The sequence below is a fragment of the Euprymna scolopes genome, chromosome 1, assembly GCF_053919585.1.
Source record: "Euprymna scolopes isolate OS-2025 chromosome 1, ASM5391958v1, whole genome shotgun sequence".
NCBI lineage: Eukaryota > Metazoa > Mollusca > Cephalopoda > Sepiida > Sepiolidae > Euprymna > Euprymna scolopes.
In genome coordinates this window covers 146489851-146506251 of record NC_136482.1, presented here as the reverse complement: position 1 = coordinate 146506251, position 16401 = coordinate 146489851, and the positions used below count along the sequence as shown (strand labels likewise).

The window sequence follows — 16401 nt, the reverse complement described above, 5'->3', positions numbered from 1 at the left end:
AACTTATATAAAGGTATCATGATGTTTATGATTTCAGGGTTGAAGGAAACAGTGCCAACTGTAGTTAAAGTCTGTCCTGAAGTGACTGGCTCTCTCAGGAGATAATTGCATGCATTGTACAGCTTTTAAATGCATGATTTAATATAAGGGCTGTAGTTGCAGACAACCATTCTGCAAATATAAATGCCTTTAAAATTTTATTAAACAAATTTGAAGGAGATAAAAACATTTTATTACTTATCCAGATTCTCCAAACAGTTTTTTGTTTCTTTTTTGACACTGTTCATTTGTTGAAGAATATTCGAAACAGTTTAATAAACAAAAGCAAGTTTGGGTTTCTTTCTTTCGATTTCAATATTTTGGACCTTCATTTGTGTTCCCAGTCAGGAGTTTTATCTTGGTCTGATATAAAATATATGACAAGGACAGGGTTTTGGATGCTACATTATGAAAAGCACCAAAACTAACTTTCAAGGCATTACATCCCGGTGACAATAAGCAAAGTGTCAATTTGGATATTGCTTTATTCCACGAGACAACAATTGCTGCTTGTAAAAGCTACTTTACAGAACTGACCGACATTGCAAATTTTCTTAAATTGATATGGTGCTGGTGGACTATAGCCAATTCTAATCAAAGATTTACCCCTAATTTCTTGATGTTACTGCAAGTCATGAAAAATCAACTTTTATCAAACATTTTCTAACTGGGTCGAGTCTTGGTAAAAAATTTCTGACTTTTGTCTCACTGCACACTAGACTAGCAAAGCATTTGTCACAACTTTGAGAGCATAAGCAATGCTTATGAAAGAACTGCTGAATGATGGGTATTAATATGTTCTCACTCGTAGATTTCAAAGTGATCCCCTTGAAAAGCGATTTTCACAGTATCGTCAAATGAGCGGAGAGAGATTTTTGGGGGGGTCTTCGTGAGATTTATAGCAGTGAAAAGATTTTAATCTGTAGATCCCTTTTAAAAGAAAATATTAACATTTAACAGGAAAACCTCAATCCATTGTCAAAGAATGAAAATTATAATAATCTTCTGGATATTTTGTCTAAACATGAGTCAGAAATAAATGAACCATGTTTATCACCCGACAGCAAAGAAGTAGCATTTTCAATTGCTGGTTATGTTGCAAAAAAACTTTTGAAGCGCTTTAACTGTGATATTTGTTCTAATTTTATGGTTGGCAATGATACGGAGATCACTAAGAATCATTATCTTAATTTATTATCTCGAGGAGGTTTGACAATTCCATCCACTCATTCAATCCCGGGTCTGATTTCATGTCCGCCACCTCACTGTTAAAAAATATACATGAAATAAAGTAATGTTTTAATCGTAAACTGTTTCAGCCATTTCGGGACTGACTTCATATCCCCTAACCCACTGTTAAAAATATACATAAAATAATGTACTGTCTAAATAGTAAACTGTTTCAGCTATTTCCGGGACTACTTCATATCCCGCACCCCACTGTTAAAAATATGCATGAAATAAAGTAATGTTTTAATCGTAAACTTTTTCAGCCATTTCCGGGACCAACTTCTTATCTCCCATCCTACTGTTAAAAATATACATTAAATAAAGTAATGTCCCAAACCTAAATGGTTGCAGCCATTTCCGGGACCGACTTCATATCCCCACCCCACTTTTTAAAATATACATTAAATAAAGTAATGTTTAATGCGTAAACGGTTTCACCCATTTCCGGGACTGATTCATATCACCTACCCCACTGTTAAAAATATACATAAAATAAAAGTAATGTTTAAATTGTAAACGGTTTGAGTAATTTCCGGGACTGACTTTATATCCCCGACCACACTGTTTAAAATATACTTGAAATAAAGTAATCTTTAAATCATAAACTGTTTCAGCAGCTTTTCGAAATTAATACATAAAAACATTAAGACTCAGCATTCCAGTGACTTAAATCCACCCTTTTTTGGTCTTGGTTAATGGAGGAGAAATCCTTCATTACTGATACAACTTTTATTTTTGTTATTGATCAGAGTATCACTTTTGGGGGGGGGCTGGTTTTCAAAAAAAAATTTTAACCGACCTCATGTCTAACTCCGTCTTTGTGGGGAGGTAAGTAAAAAAAAAAAAAAATTATCAGAAAGGACATTTTCCAGTGCATCTTATAATTAATCAGAAGGGGCATTTCCAGGGCATTTTGTAATCAAACCAGAAATAACTTTTCTCAGTTACTGTTGTAATATTAAAACTTTGTTACATTAAACGTAGTACCTATTCACAATGTCTCCCTACGGGACAGATTTAGACACCAGGATCGTTTTTAATGTGGAGAAAAAATTATCTTAGTCGCAAAAGATTTCTCCTCCACTAAGAGAGAAGAAATTGGTTGAATTTCCACAGGTCCTGCTAGTTATTATCACCAATACCCACACACACACACACACACACACACACACACACACACACACACACACACACACACACACATACATATATATATGTATATATATATATATATATATAATTAAATATATACATATATATTTCTGTAGAAATACATTTTCTTATAATATATATTAATCCTTATTTAAGAAGTTTAATGTAATTACAGAGCAATATAGTGAATAAATGACAAAAAAACTATATTCCAAAATTCATGATCTTGTAATTTGTTCCTTTAATTCAGTTGACATTTATAATTCTTATCTGTTTCGTAGCGCAAAATTAATCACTTAATTATTATATCAACCAGTGAATCTATTATGCCCTTAACTTTTAATCATAAGAAATAGCAACAATCAATCCGTCAAAAGGAAATAAAGTGTGATTCGACATGATTAAAATCCGAAAATTGGAAGAGAAGATGCAAATAACTTTAATATGTTTCTATTGAATACAAAATGGCGTAATGGAAACATATTAAAGTTATTTGCAGCTTCTCTTCCAGGTTTTGGATTTTAATCATGTCAAATCACACTTTATTTCCTTTTGACGGATTGGTTGTTGCTATTGCTTCTGATGAGTTAAGGGCAAAATAAATTCGCGTTGATAGTCGGCAGTTCTACTCATCGGCCCATGGGATCAGTGCTCGCAAATGACCACAACGAATGTCCATTTTAATAAACACTCGCCCACCGCTTTTACAGTGCTCGAGCTGCTTGTTTATTTTCAAACAGCGAGCTTCATATAGCACACACACATACATGCACACACACACACAGATACACACACATACATAATTATATATATATATATATATATATATATATATATATATATATATATATATATATATATATATATATTTCCTTTTCCCGTCTATCGATGTTCGATTTCAATTTTTCTTTCTTTTCACGTACCTATCTATTTTTCTTACTCACCTCAGTAAATCACCTCCCATTTCCCTTACTTTTCTCTCTGTTAATTACCTTTCTTTCTTTCCACCCTTCCGTATACTTTTTCTTCCCCCCCCCGCTTTCTTTCTTCCTTAGTCATTTCGCCATTTTGTTATCCAACCTGACTCTTTAAGAGAAATGATTTGTGAACTGCTAGCCTCACCAGCTGTCAGCCATTACGAATCCGTTTTTGTGTTAGCCGAATCTCAGCGCGAAAAAATGTCCGCTCGAGGTTTTGTGCAGCGAAGAGACAACGTCTTTGCCACTTGTGTTAATCAGCCGGCATCCGTTTCATCTGCTGAGAAGAAAAAAGGCAAAGAGAAGTGATTAATTATGGAAAGAACAAAAACCAGAAAAGGAGAATGTGCGTGGGTGGGAGGGGCGTGTTCTGTCTTTTTGATTTGTGTAAGTGTCAGTAGAGGGTTCGGATGGGCAGCGTGGGAGAAGAAGGAAGAGGTTGTGTTGTCTTTTTTTAGTGCTTCTAACGCAATTATAAGAACTTGTATAAATAGGTTTTAAACACTCGGAAACAAATGTGAACACCATAAGATAAAAATTGGTTTTGAATAAATCGAAGCTTTGAGGTAAAAAAAAAAAAATAAAATAAAAAAATAAAGAAAGAAAGATGTAAAACTAAAAATAAAGAATGTAGTATAAATTCACGGGAAAAAAATAACTAAATTTAACCTATCGCAGACTTAGCACCTACATAATCCGACTTTAAAAAGATGTATAATTACAAAAAGAATTAAACTATATAAGGATGAAAAAAAGTAAAGCCTGAACTAAAATTGTTAAATAGAAATAGACTTGGCACTTACATAAGTTAATTTCTCAAAAGTCTACAATTACAAAAGATATTAAACTAATTAATATATATATATATATATATATATATATATATATATTATTTTAAAAAAATAATATGCATGCCGCTCCCCATTAAGGGAGTACCAGATTGGTCAATAGGAAAATTATTCCCAACAAGCATTTAGGTAAAAATGCACTTTCGTATAAATACTTGAATTCATTCAAGAAAGTATCGCTAACAAAAACAAATAAAAACATCTCTCTCTCTCTCTCTCTCTCTCTCTCTCTCTCTATATATATATATATATATATATATATATATATATATATATATATATATATATATATATATATATAGTCTGTTTATTATACAAACATTATTGGTTAGATATGTGCATACATGTTTCAGTGGAATCTCAATTCAAAGAGACTATTTCATCAGATCACAAAAGAAGCGATATTGAAACGAGTCAACATTACATTAGTTTTTATAAGATATTCGGTGTGGTTTACGTTCCAGAAGAAAGTGAATGTTAGCGGTTCGAGTTTAGAAGGGAGGTGTGGTGAAGCAATGTAGTAGGAGTGGGGTGAATGAAGAGAAGGAAATACGATTCCATGTAGTACGGGTGTAGCAGCAGGGAGGTATTCTTATTATTTTAACTTGGTCGTTGTTTTTTGGCCTAAGTTTTCGCTTTGATCTGAAATAATTATTTTCTTATCTTAGGTTTTTATGGTTATTTTTTCTTTTCTGCTGGCGACTTCCTCATCCATCTATTTTATTGATAAGTTCTATTCAGTTATTTATTTATTTTATTCCTCGCTTTTTATGCATTCATTTGCTTCTCATTTATAATAAAATAGTATAACAATATATATATATATATATATATATATATATATATATATATATATATATATATATATATATATATAGTTCTTATGCACTTATGTCACCGTATAGAAATAATAACGTTATTATTTAGAAAGCCATTCTTAATATGGTGACGGAAGAGATTTTTGTAGCTATTTTGTACTTTCACCTAACAATTTGACAAAAAAAAAGGATATTGAATTTAACTTGAAAATAGGATTAAAAAAATGAATTTAACTTGAAAATATGATTTTTTTAAATTGAATTTAACTTGAAAATAGGATTAAAAAACCTTGAAAATAAGATTTAAAAAATAACATATGTGCATAAGCATCATATGTGTTTATCGGTGCATAATTTGAACTGCTATTATTGTTATTATTATTATTATTATTATTATTATTATTATATACTTTTCTATATAAGACAGATTATATATATATATATATATATATATATATATATATATATATATATATATATATATATATATATATATATAACCGAAACATGCCCACGAATGTATAGCGACATATAAATTCTAATGTAAAACAAACAAATAGCATATCTTTCTTCGGTATTGTGCACTCTTGTATGAACCTCGTTAAAACTTCATGGGATACATATTCACACGAACACACACATGCACACACATACACACACATGCACACACACATACACACACACACATATGTCCAAAATCAAAATGTGTAAACTCGTTGGTGCACATATCTTCTGCGCATACACAATCCTGAATTAAAACGAACAATCATATTTTAGACCAATCAGAGGAGCTTCTGATTCATTTAAAATTATCTTTTTTGGGAGTCACTGAAATCTCTTAAAAGCCAGTTTTTTGGGGGGGGGTTTTAAACAGTAAACCAGTTTGACGGAAATCCACGGACCAGCGTTCTCGGCGCCCCTCTGTTGCAAACTAGAATGTCAACTCACGCATACTCACGCGTGACACACACACACACACACACACACATACACACACACATACACAAAACTACTTGAATCTCTTCTTGTCGCCTGCTCACTATTAACCAACTCATCCATTGAAATATTCCCAACCTTTCTCATATATTCCCTTCTTTTCTAATATATAAAAAAAAATGAACACTGACTGTTATTTATAACTTTTTAATGAAATATAACTGAGCGGAGAAGTTTTTATCACGATTTATTGAATCGTGAAAAAACGCTCGACCTTTGAACTTGATATCTCAGCTAATGAATCTCCCCTTGTTTTTCAAGGATTCTAAAATTCTGTTTTCCTATGCTATATGTGGCATAATCGCGTTGACACGATTAAATCTTTTAGATTGCTCTTGGTACTGTGTGTATATTTATAAGGTTGTATACATTAGAATATGCATCGTCTCTGTATAGAAATTATTTTGCTGTTTTTTTTAGTATTTCGATGTTCACGACTTTTTTTTTTCTACAATAAGTATGGCTTTTTGAACAATAAATACAAAGAGATAAAGAAGATTATTGAGTGCTTACTTTGATTGGCACTCATGGCGACAGTAAGGAAAATACAAAAATAATCTATATTTTTTGCGTATCAGTCACAGAACGATGATGAAATATTCCTAAAAGAAATCACATTATTTGACCAAGTAGATTTTTTTATTCAAAGTAATTAAATTTTACTCCGTACGATGCGGGGTAAGGAAGTAGGGACCATAGTAGAATTAAGGGCAGACAACCGAATTGTATTTATTTATTTATTTTTTATTTATTTATTTATTTTATTTATTTATTTATTTTTTTTTTGAAGGGAGTAATGTCGGAAAGACAACCGAAACGTAAGATTTAAAACCAAACAATAACCTTTTAACAAAACGTGTATTTTTATTTTTTTTTTCAGAAAATAATTTTTTTTTTATTATGAAAAACATTATTTTATAAGGGCATTTTATAAAAGTTAAAAACAAAATTTTAAGAATATTAAAATGGCTTCAGCCTTCACTTATCGGTAAAAAAAACGGCAAATTTCTTTTGGCGGAAATGAAAAACTACTTAATCAATGTTTGTGATTTTTGGAATATACCATCTTTATTCCGTGACAAGTAGGTAGACGATTAAAGTTTTTATTCATTTTTGTTTCTCGCCATAAGCGCCAATTGTGGACTGAATGTAAATATAAAAAGAAAAATTATTTTATTTTTATTATTTTTTTTTTTTTTGTTAAGAACAAGCGACCAGTTATGTATAATAAGTTTAATGCAATGCAATTTATTTCTTAATTTGACGAAAACAATGCGCGTGTCCTATTTCAATTTTACGCAATATAAGCATCATTTGTTCGTACATTGCTTCTACAGGGTGAGTCATGGGAAACGGATGTTTTTTTTTAAAATAAATAAAAAAACCTAAACGGCATTTTAAGCAGGTTTAAAGACTACATTCCTCACTCCCTATCCCTTACTTAAGGAGAGCAAGGAGCGTTCTATAAATATCTGTTTCCCGTGACTCACCCTCTAAAGATATAAAGTAGTAGCGTCTCGTGCGTGCGCGCGCGCGTGTGTGTGTGTGTGTGTGTGTGTGTGTGTGTGTGTGTGTGTGTGTGTGTGTGTGTGTGTGTGTGTGTGTGTGCGTGTGTGTGTGTGTGTGTGTGTGTGTGTGTGTGTGTGTGTGTGTGTGTGTGTACTACTCTCCTACAGCTCACACCAGTGAGTCGATTATGGCCAAATCTGGCATAATGATAGCCCCCCAACCTAGGGATGGTGCACACCATTTTTCATGGTTATTGTCAAAGGTCAAGATCATAGCTCATGTATATATACTCTCCTACAGTTCACACCACTCGACCGATCATGACCAAAACTGGCATGATGATGGTCTCCCATCTAGGGATGGTGCACACCATTTTCCAAGAAAACATCTATTTACTGCAAGGGTGTCCGCAAATCAATGTCCTGCGTGAAGCGCAGGTATTTTTGCTAGTATGCATATATGATATTTTGATTTATGTTAAGATTGTTTCTGACTCCAAAGAAAACAATGACGAATTTTCTAGGTTTTCGGAGGTACTGAAACCGAATATAAATTTAAAAAATAGCACAGACAAATAGTTTCCATTATATAACGAAATTACTTTTTCAAAATGTAAGGATCACTTTTCTATATAAATTTAACATAAAATGAGAACCCACTTTCTGGCCACCTGATAATATTTTTTGTTTGTTTGATTTCTTTCAATTGTGACCCTATAACAATTATTTTAACCGATTAAAAAATTATGAAAACGGCCCACGAAAAATGCAATCGTTTGGTTGTCTAGCGTCATTTTATAGGCTTTCGTCTCGGTCGGTCTTTAAAAAATGGAGACAGACAGATAGACATAGTGAGTTTTATATATGAGATTTATATAATTCTAGCAGTATTACCCGACCTTGATCGAGGATTGATTTAATGCCAATTTTATGCTTTTAAGGTAAATATTTATTTTGATTTAATGTCATTTTTATACTTGATATTTGATTTAATGCCATTTTTATGCTTGTAAGATAAAAAAATATAGATAAAATAAATATGCAAAAATATAAATCTCAATCGAAAATTTATAAGAAGATTAAATTAGAAAAGAGAGAATTTAAAATAAATGTTCGTAAATTCATAAGTATTGTATAATCAATGTGGTTGTTGTTATGAGGAGTGTTTTGTTTTGATTAGTTAGTCAAAGAAAAAATCATTTTTAATAAGTTAATGAATTTGTATTTGTATAAATAAATGTTATTTAAAGTGTTAATTAAAGTAAAGTTAATGAAAATAATGGTGAATTATTTTTTACCGGAACATTAAGAAGTTACGTCGTTAAAAAAAGAAAACAAACGCTGGAGTGGTCGTGTGTGCGTCTGTACGTGCGCTGTGAAGCGTTTAGTAGTAGTAGTAGTAGTAGTAGTAGTAGTAGTAGTAGTAGTATGAACAATTCCACAACATAAATAACGGTGTCAGTGTTGGTCTGGCTCGTCGCTGAGCAACGACCTGGAAAAATGGCCGGTCATTTTCATTTGCATACGTACAATAATACATAGCGAATATCAGTTGCCGATACTTGTTGAAAACATTTCGATGTAAAATTTAGCTTAAAACACTGCCAGACACACCAAGTACCTTTGGGTGAAATTTCATAAAAATCGGTCCAGCCGTATTTGAGTCTATAAGGAATGAACTCTCACACACAGAGACAAAGTTGCATTTATATCATTGTAGAGATTCTGGTTGTTTCTTCTTTAGGTTGTATGCTATGCTTTGAAAAATGGCCAAATACAATTTTGGGAGTCCAAACTGCTTTTAAAAAGACCAAATTCGCGAAATTAAGCATTTAAGAGACCAATCTGGCAAACCTGGACAAGAATATTAGAGTGACGTCCCTTTGATGTAGCTTTGTTTTCGAATATCATTAAATAATATATGATCAGTGTTGTAATTTTCTGAGAAAGTAGTAATTTTGACGGGCAGTAGTTCATTATCAACGAAACAAGTCATCGAAAAGTTACGTAAAAGAACCAGGGAAGAAAGAACATTGCCTGCCAAGAGGTGTTGGACTGAAATAATAAATAAAAGATTGTCTTTTAGAGTGTAATTTTATTATTTGTATTGAACTATGTAGCACAATATTACTTTTTGTTTATTAGTACTTATTAATTCATGTCATTTTGGTCGATTCTATATTTAAAATACAATGGACACTATTTCTATAAAAATGTAATAAATTCATATATGTTGCGTGTTATTGGCTTTTCTGTCTAAAATCTAAATTTTTGCGCTGTTCAGAGAAATATCAGCTTTATCAAAACATATTTCTTGGTTTAGAATAATTTCCACAAGTCATGCTAGTTGATAATATCACAGTAGTTCAGATAAGAATGCAAGCTTACGTTTCAAATTGGAAAGGAGGCGCGCGAGACAATAACTTCTAATATATAAGGGTTAAAGATAATAATTTCTACGTTTTCTCTTTCCGTTTTCTTTGCTTTTGTAACATAGCGGGAATGCGCGGATGTAAATGCATGCGAAATGATGTCACCAGCAAAAAAATCTACCTAACTGAATAGAAAAATACAAATGGCGGCGGACTCTATGTTGACCACGTTAAGTTTAGGAAAATGGGTTAAAACTAAAAAAAACTATACAAAATACTGTCAGAAACTCACTCAATATATGTTACCGTAACATGGGCTGACATATATGTGGTGGATTTTCAACAGTATTTTGTATAGTTTTTTTAGTTTAAACTCATTTTCCCAAACTTAACGTGTTCAACATAGAGTCCGTAGCCATTTGTATTTTTCAAATACATCGGTAAACATTGTGCTTTTCGAGCCGAATAAACATTTTACATTAAATAAAAACACTAAAAACATATCCAGTTAGGTAGAAAAGTAACTTATCTTGCCTTTGATGACATTTATTTGTCATATATTTGTTTTTTGACAATTGTTTCGAATCTATGTGCATAGTAATACAAACCCTAAAAAGAGAAAGAGAACGATCGCGTACGAGACGTGGAGCAAGGAACGAGATAACGTTCGAGATCTTGTGAGAGGCGTAAAGAACGTTCTAGATCACGTGGGTGACGTCATGGCTGCAATAATGAGGAAATAAATCTTGTGGTTACAAAGGAAAAACGAGTTGGGGTCCTTTCCTATTCTTGGTCTCGTTTGCGACGAAAACTTCTATTACAACGCGTTGGTAATCTGTGTAACGTTACGTATTTTTTGACTAATTCCAATCATCTTTTGTTAAAACGCAAAACATACGCATTTCAGCCTATCCGTCATTTTTCAATAATTCTTTTTCCCCCTTTTATTTTCAGGTTCTGATGTCATGTGGAGCGACCCGAATGCCACCAATTCACCAGTCGATGTCGTGCAGACGACTTGAGGACAATTTTCTTTTCTACCAAAAATAAAAAAAAAGAATACTCCAACCCAGAATAAAAAAAAATCCAAAAATTACCCCACAAAAGACTGGGCACACTATAACCATTCCAGGTGTACAAAATATATTACTTGATAAAATCCATTAAAAATATCAATCGCGCCAATATTCCGTTTATGGACTGTGATATCAGACAGCAAGACTTCTTGGGCATTATACAATGGACGCTTTATGAGTTTTGTTTACCTCAAAGACAATCACCAAATCCAAAATATTTATTTGAAGATTAAATAATACTGTCTCAATACCCATTTTCTTTTTTTTTTTTTTTTAGTTTCGAAAAGGAAGAATTCCATTCTAATAATGCCAATTAAAGACTTGCATGTTAAAAAGATAATTCCAATATTGACATCGTTATAAAATAAATACATATGTAACTATAAACATACATACACATACATATTAAATACATATATATATATATATATATATATATATATATATATATATTATGTACAATTATTTAATAATACATATTTATACACACGCTCACATACATACATACATACATACATATATACAGATATATATATATATATATATATATATATATATATATATATATATATATATATATATATATATATTAGTGATGGGACGATTCCAATATTTTCCCGATTCCGATTCATTTCTCGATTCCGTACTAAATTTCCGATTCCGAATCTTTTTAAATCTCTAAATATTTAACTATGAAATTGTTATTTTATCCCAATTATCGTAAAAACACACGTTAAATGTGAAGATATTTTCTCAAACATATAAACACACTTTTGTGGGGGGGGGTTGTAGTTTTACTGGTAGTTTAAAATCAATAAATACAGGGTGAAACAATAAAATTGACGTACTAAGAAAAGGCGACATGATTCCAATTCCGTTTGGGGGGGGTCTTATTGCAGACCATCTACTAATTGGCCAGTTAGTTGTACAGGTGTATACAAAAGCGATAGAAACCTTCTACCATGTCTGAAAGTGACGCAATGTTTAACGAGCGAGATCGGAGATGCATTGCCGTAAAACTCATGCGATAGAGAAATCATTTTTGGCATCGGAAAATATGCACAAATTGTCTGATTCCGATACCGATTTCGGTTGTTTTGTTTTACGGCATATCAACCCTTTTCAGGTTATTTAATGCCGAATCTGGTGATTTTGAAGAACGATTTTTTAATATAGTGTATTTGTTTTTTTAAGTCGTATTCTATTTAACCCATAGTTGGAACCCTAACAGGTACTACCACTCCGGGTCAGAGTGGACCTGGGAGCAATGGCAATTAAAGGGTGAAATACCGATTTCGATACCTCAAAATGTTCCTATTTTTCCAATTCTCGATTCCGATTCCGACTAATCGTCCCAACACTACACACACACACACTACACGCACACACACACACATACACACACACATACACACACACACACACACACACACATATATATATATATATATATATATATATATATATATATGTATATATAATTGAAGTGTAAGCAAGTGGAATGAGTGGATAACTATAGGAACAAACAAGTTAATACACAAACATAGGGAGTGAAAACTTGTAAAATGTGTCTGTGTCAATATTTGAACAAGTTTGTTTTTATGCTTTTCCACTCATTCCATCTGCTAACCACTGCATGGTTTGGAGACATAACTAGTCATGATGTGCCGTTGGCCACATTTCTCCGAAGAGCTACATGGTTCTACCACTCATATTCAGGACAATTTGGTTTCCACGTTAATAACACACACACGCACACGCGCGAACGCAGACACACACACACACACACATGCACATATATATATATAATTATTTCACTCACCCCTCTCTCTCTCTCTCTCTCTCTCTCTCTCTCTCTCTCTCTCTCTCTCTCTCTCTCTCTCTCTCTCTCTGTATATACACTAAATCATAATTAAATGATTTAAACGTGTTGTGTCTATTTGAGCGGTTGATTGTTCTTCCCCAAATTTTTACACACTTACGTAAGTCAGAATGTAAAGTAAATAAAAAGAATTCCAAAAATCATATTGTTGTTATTACTGTCATAATCTTGCTCTTTATTGTTTTTTTCTTTAAATCTCGAAGATGACTTGCAACGAAAAAGCTAAATCATTTTCATGCTATTTTATTATTAAATGTTTTTTTTTGCTTTTTTAGATTTTCTTTTCATATATTTTCCTTATTTTTTATTATAATAGATATTATATTTCTGTGGATGAATCCTCAAAGAAGTGTGTATGTGTGTGTGTGCGCGTGCGTGTGCGCGCGTGTGTGTGTGTGCGTGCGTAACACACACACACACGCGCGCACACACACACACACATACACATAAAAGCAGGTATGATATCATAACATTATGGAAAAAAGAGGGAAAAAATCATGTGGCCTTTTTAGAAAATTCTAAACGTTTCGTTCCCAAAATAAACATCTTTCTTTTTTTTTTTCATAGGATTCCCCTCTCATCTTTTCATCTTCATTTTATACATAGATTTGAAACCTGACCAGTTTCGTTTTCCCACTTATATTAATAATTTTTTATTAGCGGGACCTAATGGATATTCCACAGCGGCATATTTCATGTGTAATTTATTGCTGCTGGGCACTCTGTGGGCTTCCAGCATGAATGAAGACACCATCAGATTATTCTAGCTCTTTTGTAAAAACTGCATCGTCCCCCCTTACAAAAATAATAACTTTGATATATTGTCTGGACTGATTATTTCATTACAAACACACCATTTTTCATAATTCTTGGATACGGTACTAATTTTAATAATAATTTTTCATAATTTAAACCAACATTATCGCCCTCCCCTTACTAAAATAATAACCTTGATATATTTCCTGGGCTGATTATTTAATTACAAACACACCAATCAAATAACTCACATTTTATCATTTTCCATAATTCTTGGATATGTTACTAATTTTGGCAATCATTTTTTATAATTTAAACAAACAATACCGTCCCTCCCCTTACTAAAATAATAACTTTGATATGTTGTCTGGGCTGATTTTTTTTTTTTACTTACGTTTCCGTACTTACGTTGTACATACGACTTCCCCACTTAAACTTTGAATTACTTTCCCTATATGTACATAAATATATAAATATCTCACTTTTATTATGATTCTTTTCTCATCTTTGGTATATTTTATTTTTCTCAATATTCCTTATCATTCTTGTGAGTAAGTCTCCCGAAAATGGGGATGAAACGTTGAGAATTTTCTAAAAAGCCACGGGAGGTTTTCTTTCCCTTTTTTTTCAAAATATATATATATATATATATATATATATATATATATATATATATACTATTTTTTTTTCTTGTTTGTAACTGTCCTGCCTATTGTAATTGTCCCTTTATATATGTGTGATAATGCACCTGATCTTTCATGAAAATAGAAATATACACTATCCATGTGACAGTATACGGCACAATCACACTGACACACTGGTTCTCACCAGATCACCGAAGTTAAACAACGATTAGCCTGGCCAGTACCAAATGGGGGACCATTTGGGAAGGCTAGGCGCTGTATGTACCACGTTGTCGTAAAAATTTTCCGGTTGATATCTGGGGGGGGGGGGCGTTTAACTTACGGGGGAAGATACATCCCCGAATCGGAACGGAAAGCAACGAGAAACTACCGTTTTTACTTGTCTTCAATTTCGAGAGCCATGGTCGTCGATGCTGTTAAAACAGCCGAGCCGCTGCATGAATGCATGCATGCATGCATATGAAAGTATCACAGATAAACCTGGGCCTGGTGTTGCCACATCCGGCAAACTATGACTAATACCATATAACAACATGCTCTGGGACTCAAAACAAAGATCTCAGTGTCATGATTGGTAGGTGTTCCCCTGATGCAGTCGACATCATGCGAATGCTGGCTGCTCTAATTTCAAGAAATAGATCACAGACACAAAAAATGCAGGTAAATAACGTCTCTCATTCTAGGTAAGCTACTAACACCGACCAAACACAAAAAAAATACGCAGGGAAGGACAGAACAACAAGCTAAAAAATCCAAACAAAGAAATTGACCACAAAAGAAAACGAAGTCGTAATGGAATGCTACCACAGAAGAATATCCAAACAAAAAGGCTTCCGGAAGCGAATAAAAATTTATGGAACATGTCTACTGACTACCATAAAATTGAAAAGGGAGAATGCAGCCCAAAAAGAGAAATTCTCAGAGCTAGAACTAACGGAAATCAAACGAAAGATAGGTGGTGTAACAACCCTTTGTTGAAATCCACAGGCTGAAGACTCGCAAAATATTAATATTGAAACTTAGGAGATCAAAGACAACGAAATCGCAGAACATACTCTATCCTGCCTTGACAGAGTTCAAAACCGGCTTCGAACCTGATGATGATACCCTTTTCTCTTCCCTGCCACCTCTTCCCCACAGAAATGGCTTTCTGTCTATGCTCTGTCGTTATTTTCATGGCGACTGCTCATCTGAGCTCCAATCAGTGGTTCTCCCTTGTCAGACTATCACAAAACTACTCGTCTCGCTACAACCACTATCAACAATTTTCCTCACTCTCTATCTGTGCTTAAATCTAAACATGCATTCCATGAACTAAGTTTCTTTCTTAGAACTGCCCGCCTGTGAAAGCAGAAAATGTAAACAGACTTCGCGTATATCTCAAAAGATACTACCACAAACCTAAACGATTTACCACATGCATGAAACTAAAAATAGAAAGAAAACCCGGATGAAAGATAACAGGCAAATGTGGAAGAGAGAAAATCTGACTCGCAAGGAAAGACTAAATAAAAAACATGAAGAACTAAAACAAAATATAGTAGCAAAAATACTGAGACGAAGCCGTGCAGATAAAACAGGATATTTGAAAACAATGAAAGACAGTTTTATCAAAACGTAAACGAAGGAATAACAAAAACAGAACGATCTGACTCGACAGCAAAACACCTCTGGAACCAGATATGGGGATAAACTCAAGACCACAACAGAAATGCCAAATGACTGAAAAACATGAAAGCAGAACTTCAGGAAATTGTAGAAGGAACAGAAATGAAAATTAATGAAGAAACACTCAAACAGATGTTGTGTAGTGAGGTGTTTATATCGAGGACGACACATAACGGGGTACACAGAACGGGAACAGATAACGACATTTGTAATACAGGATGACCCCCCCCCCAAAAAAAAGACGCTAAATGGAGGCCATCTAGAACACATGCTGTAGAACGGAGAAAAAAGGCAAAGGACCCTAGTGTTTTGAATATAATAAACTAGTTATGACCAAAGTTTCATTTCATTCGGACAAAACACTAATTAGAGTTGGGGCGCGTTTTTTTAGGTCACCCTGTAGACTAGCGGGGGTATCCAGCGTTGCCTGGGTGT

At 33.1% G+C, this 16401-nt stretch overlaps 1 protein-coding gene across 2 annotated transcripts in view; it reads left to right on the top strand.

Annotated features, from left to right (window-relative positions):
• LOC145283594 (PR domain zinc finger protein 14-like) overlaps positions 1–11397 on the top strand; it is a 93275-nt gene extending 81878 nt beyond the window's left edge. The window contains exon 8 of one of the 2 annotated variants that reach the window (XM_080132529.1): positions 10895–11397. In XM_080132529.1, coding sequence (XP_079988655.1) covers positions 10895–10962 — 68 coding nt within the window. In that variant the 3' untranslated portion in view covers positions 10963–11397. The remainder of the gene's footprint in view (positions 1–10894) is intronic. The other variant, XM_080132538.1, reaches the window with a different exon arrangement.
• The last annotated feature ends 5004 nt before the right edge of the window (positions 11398–16401 follow it).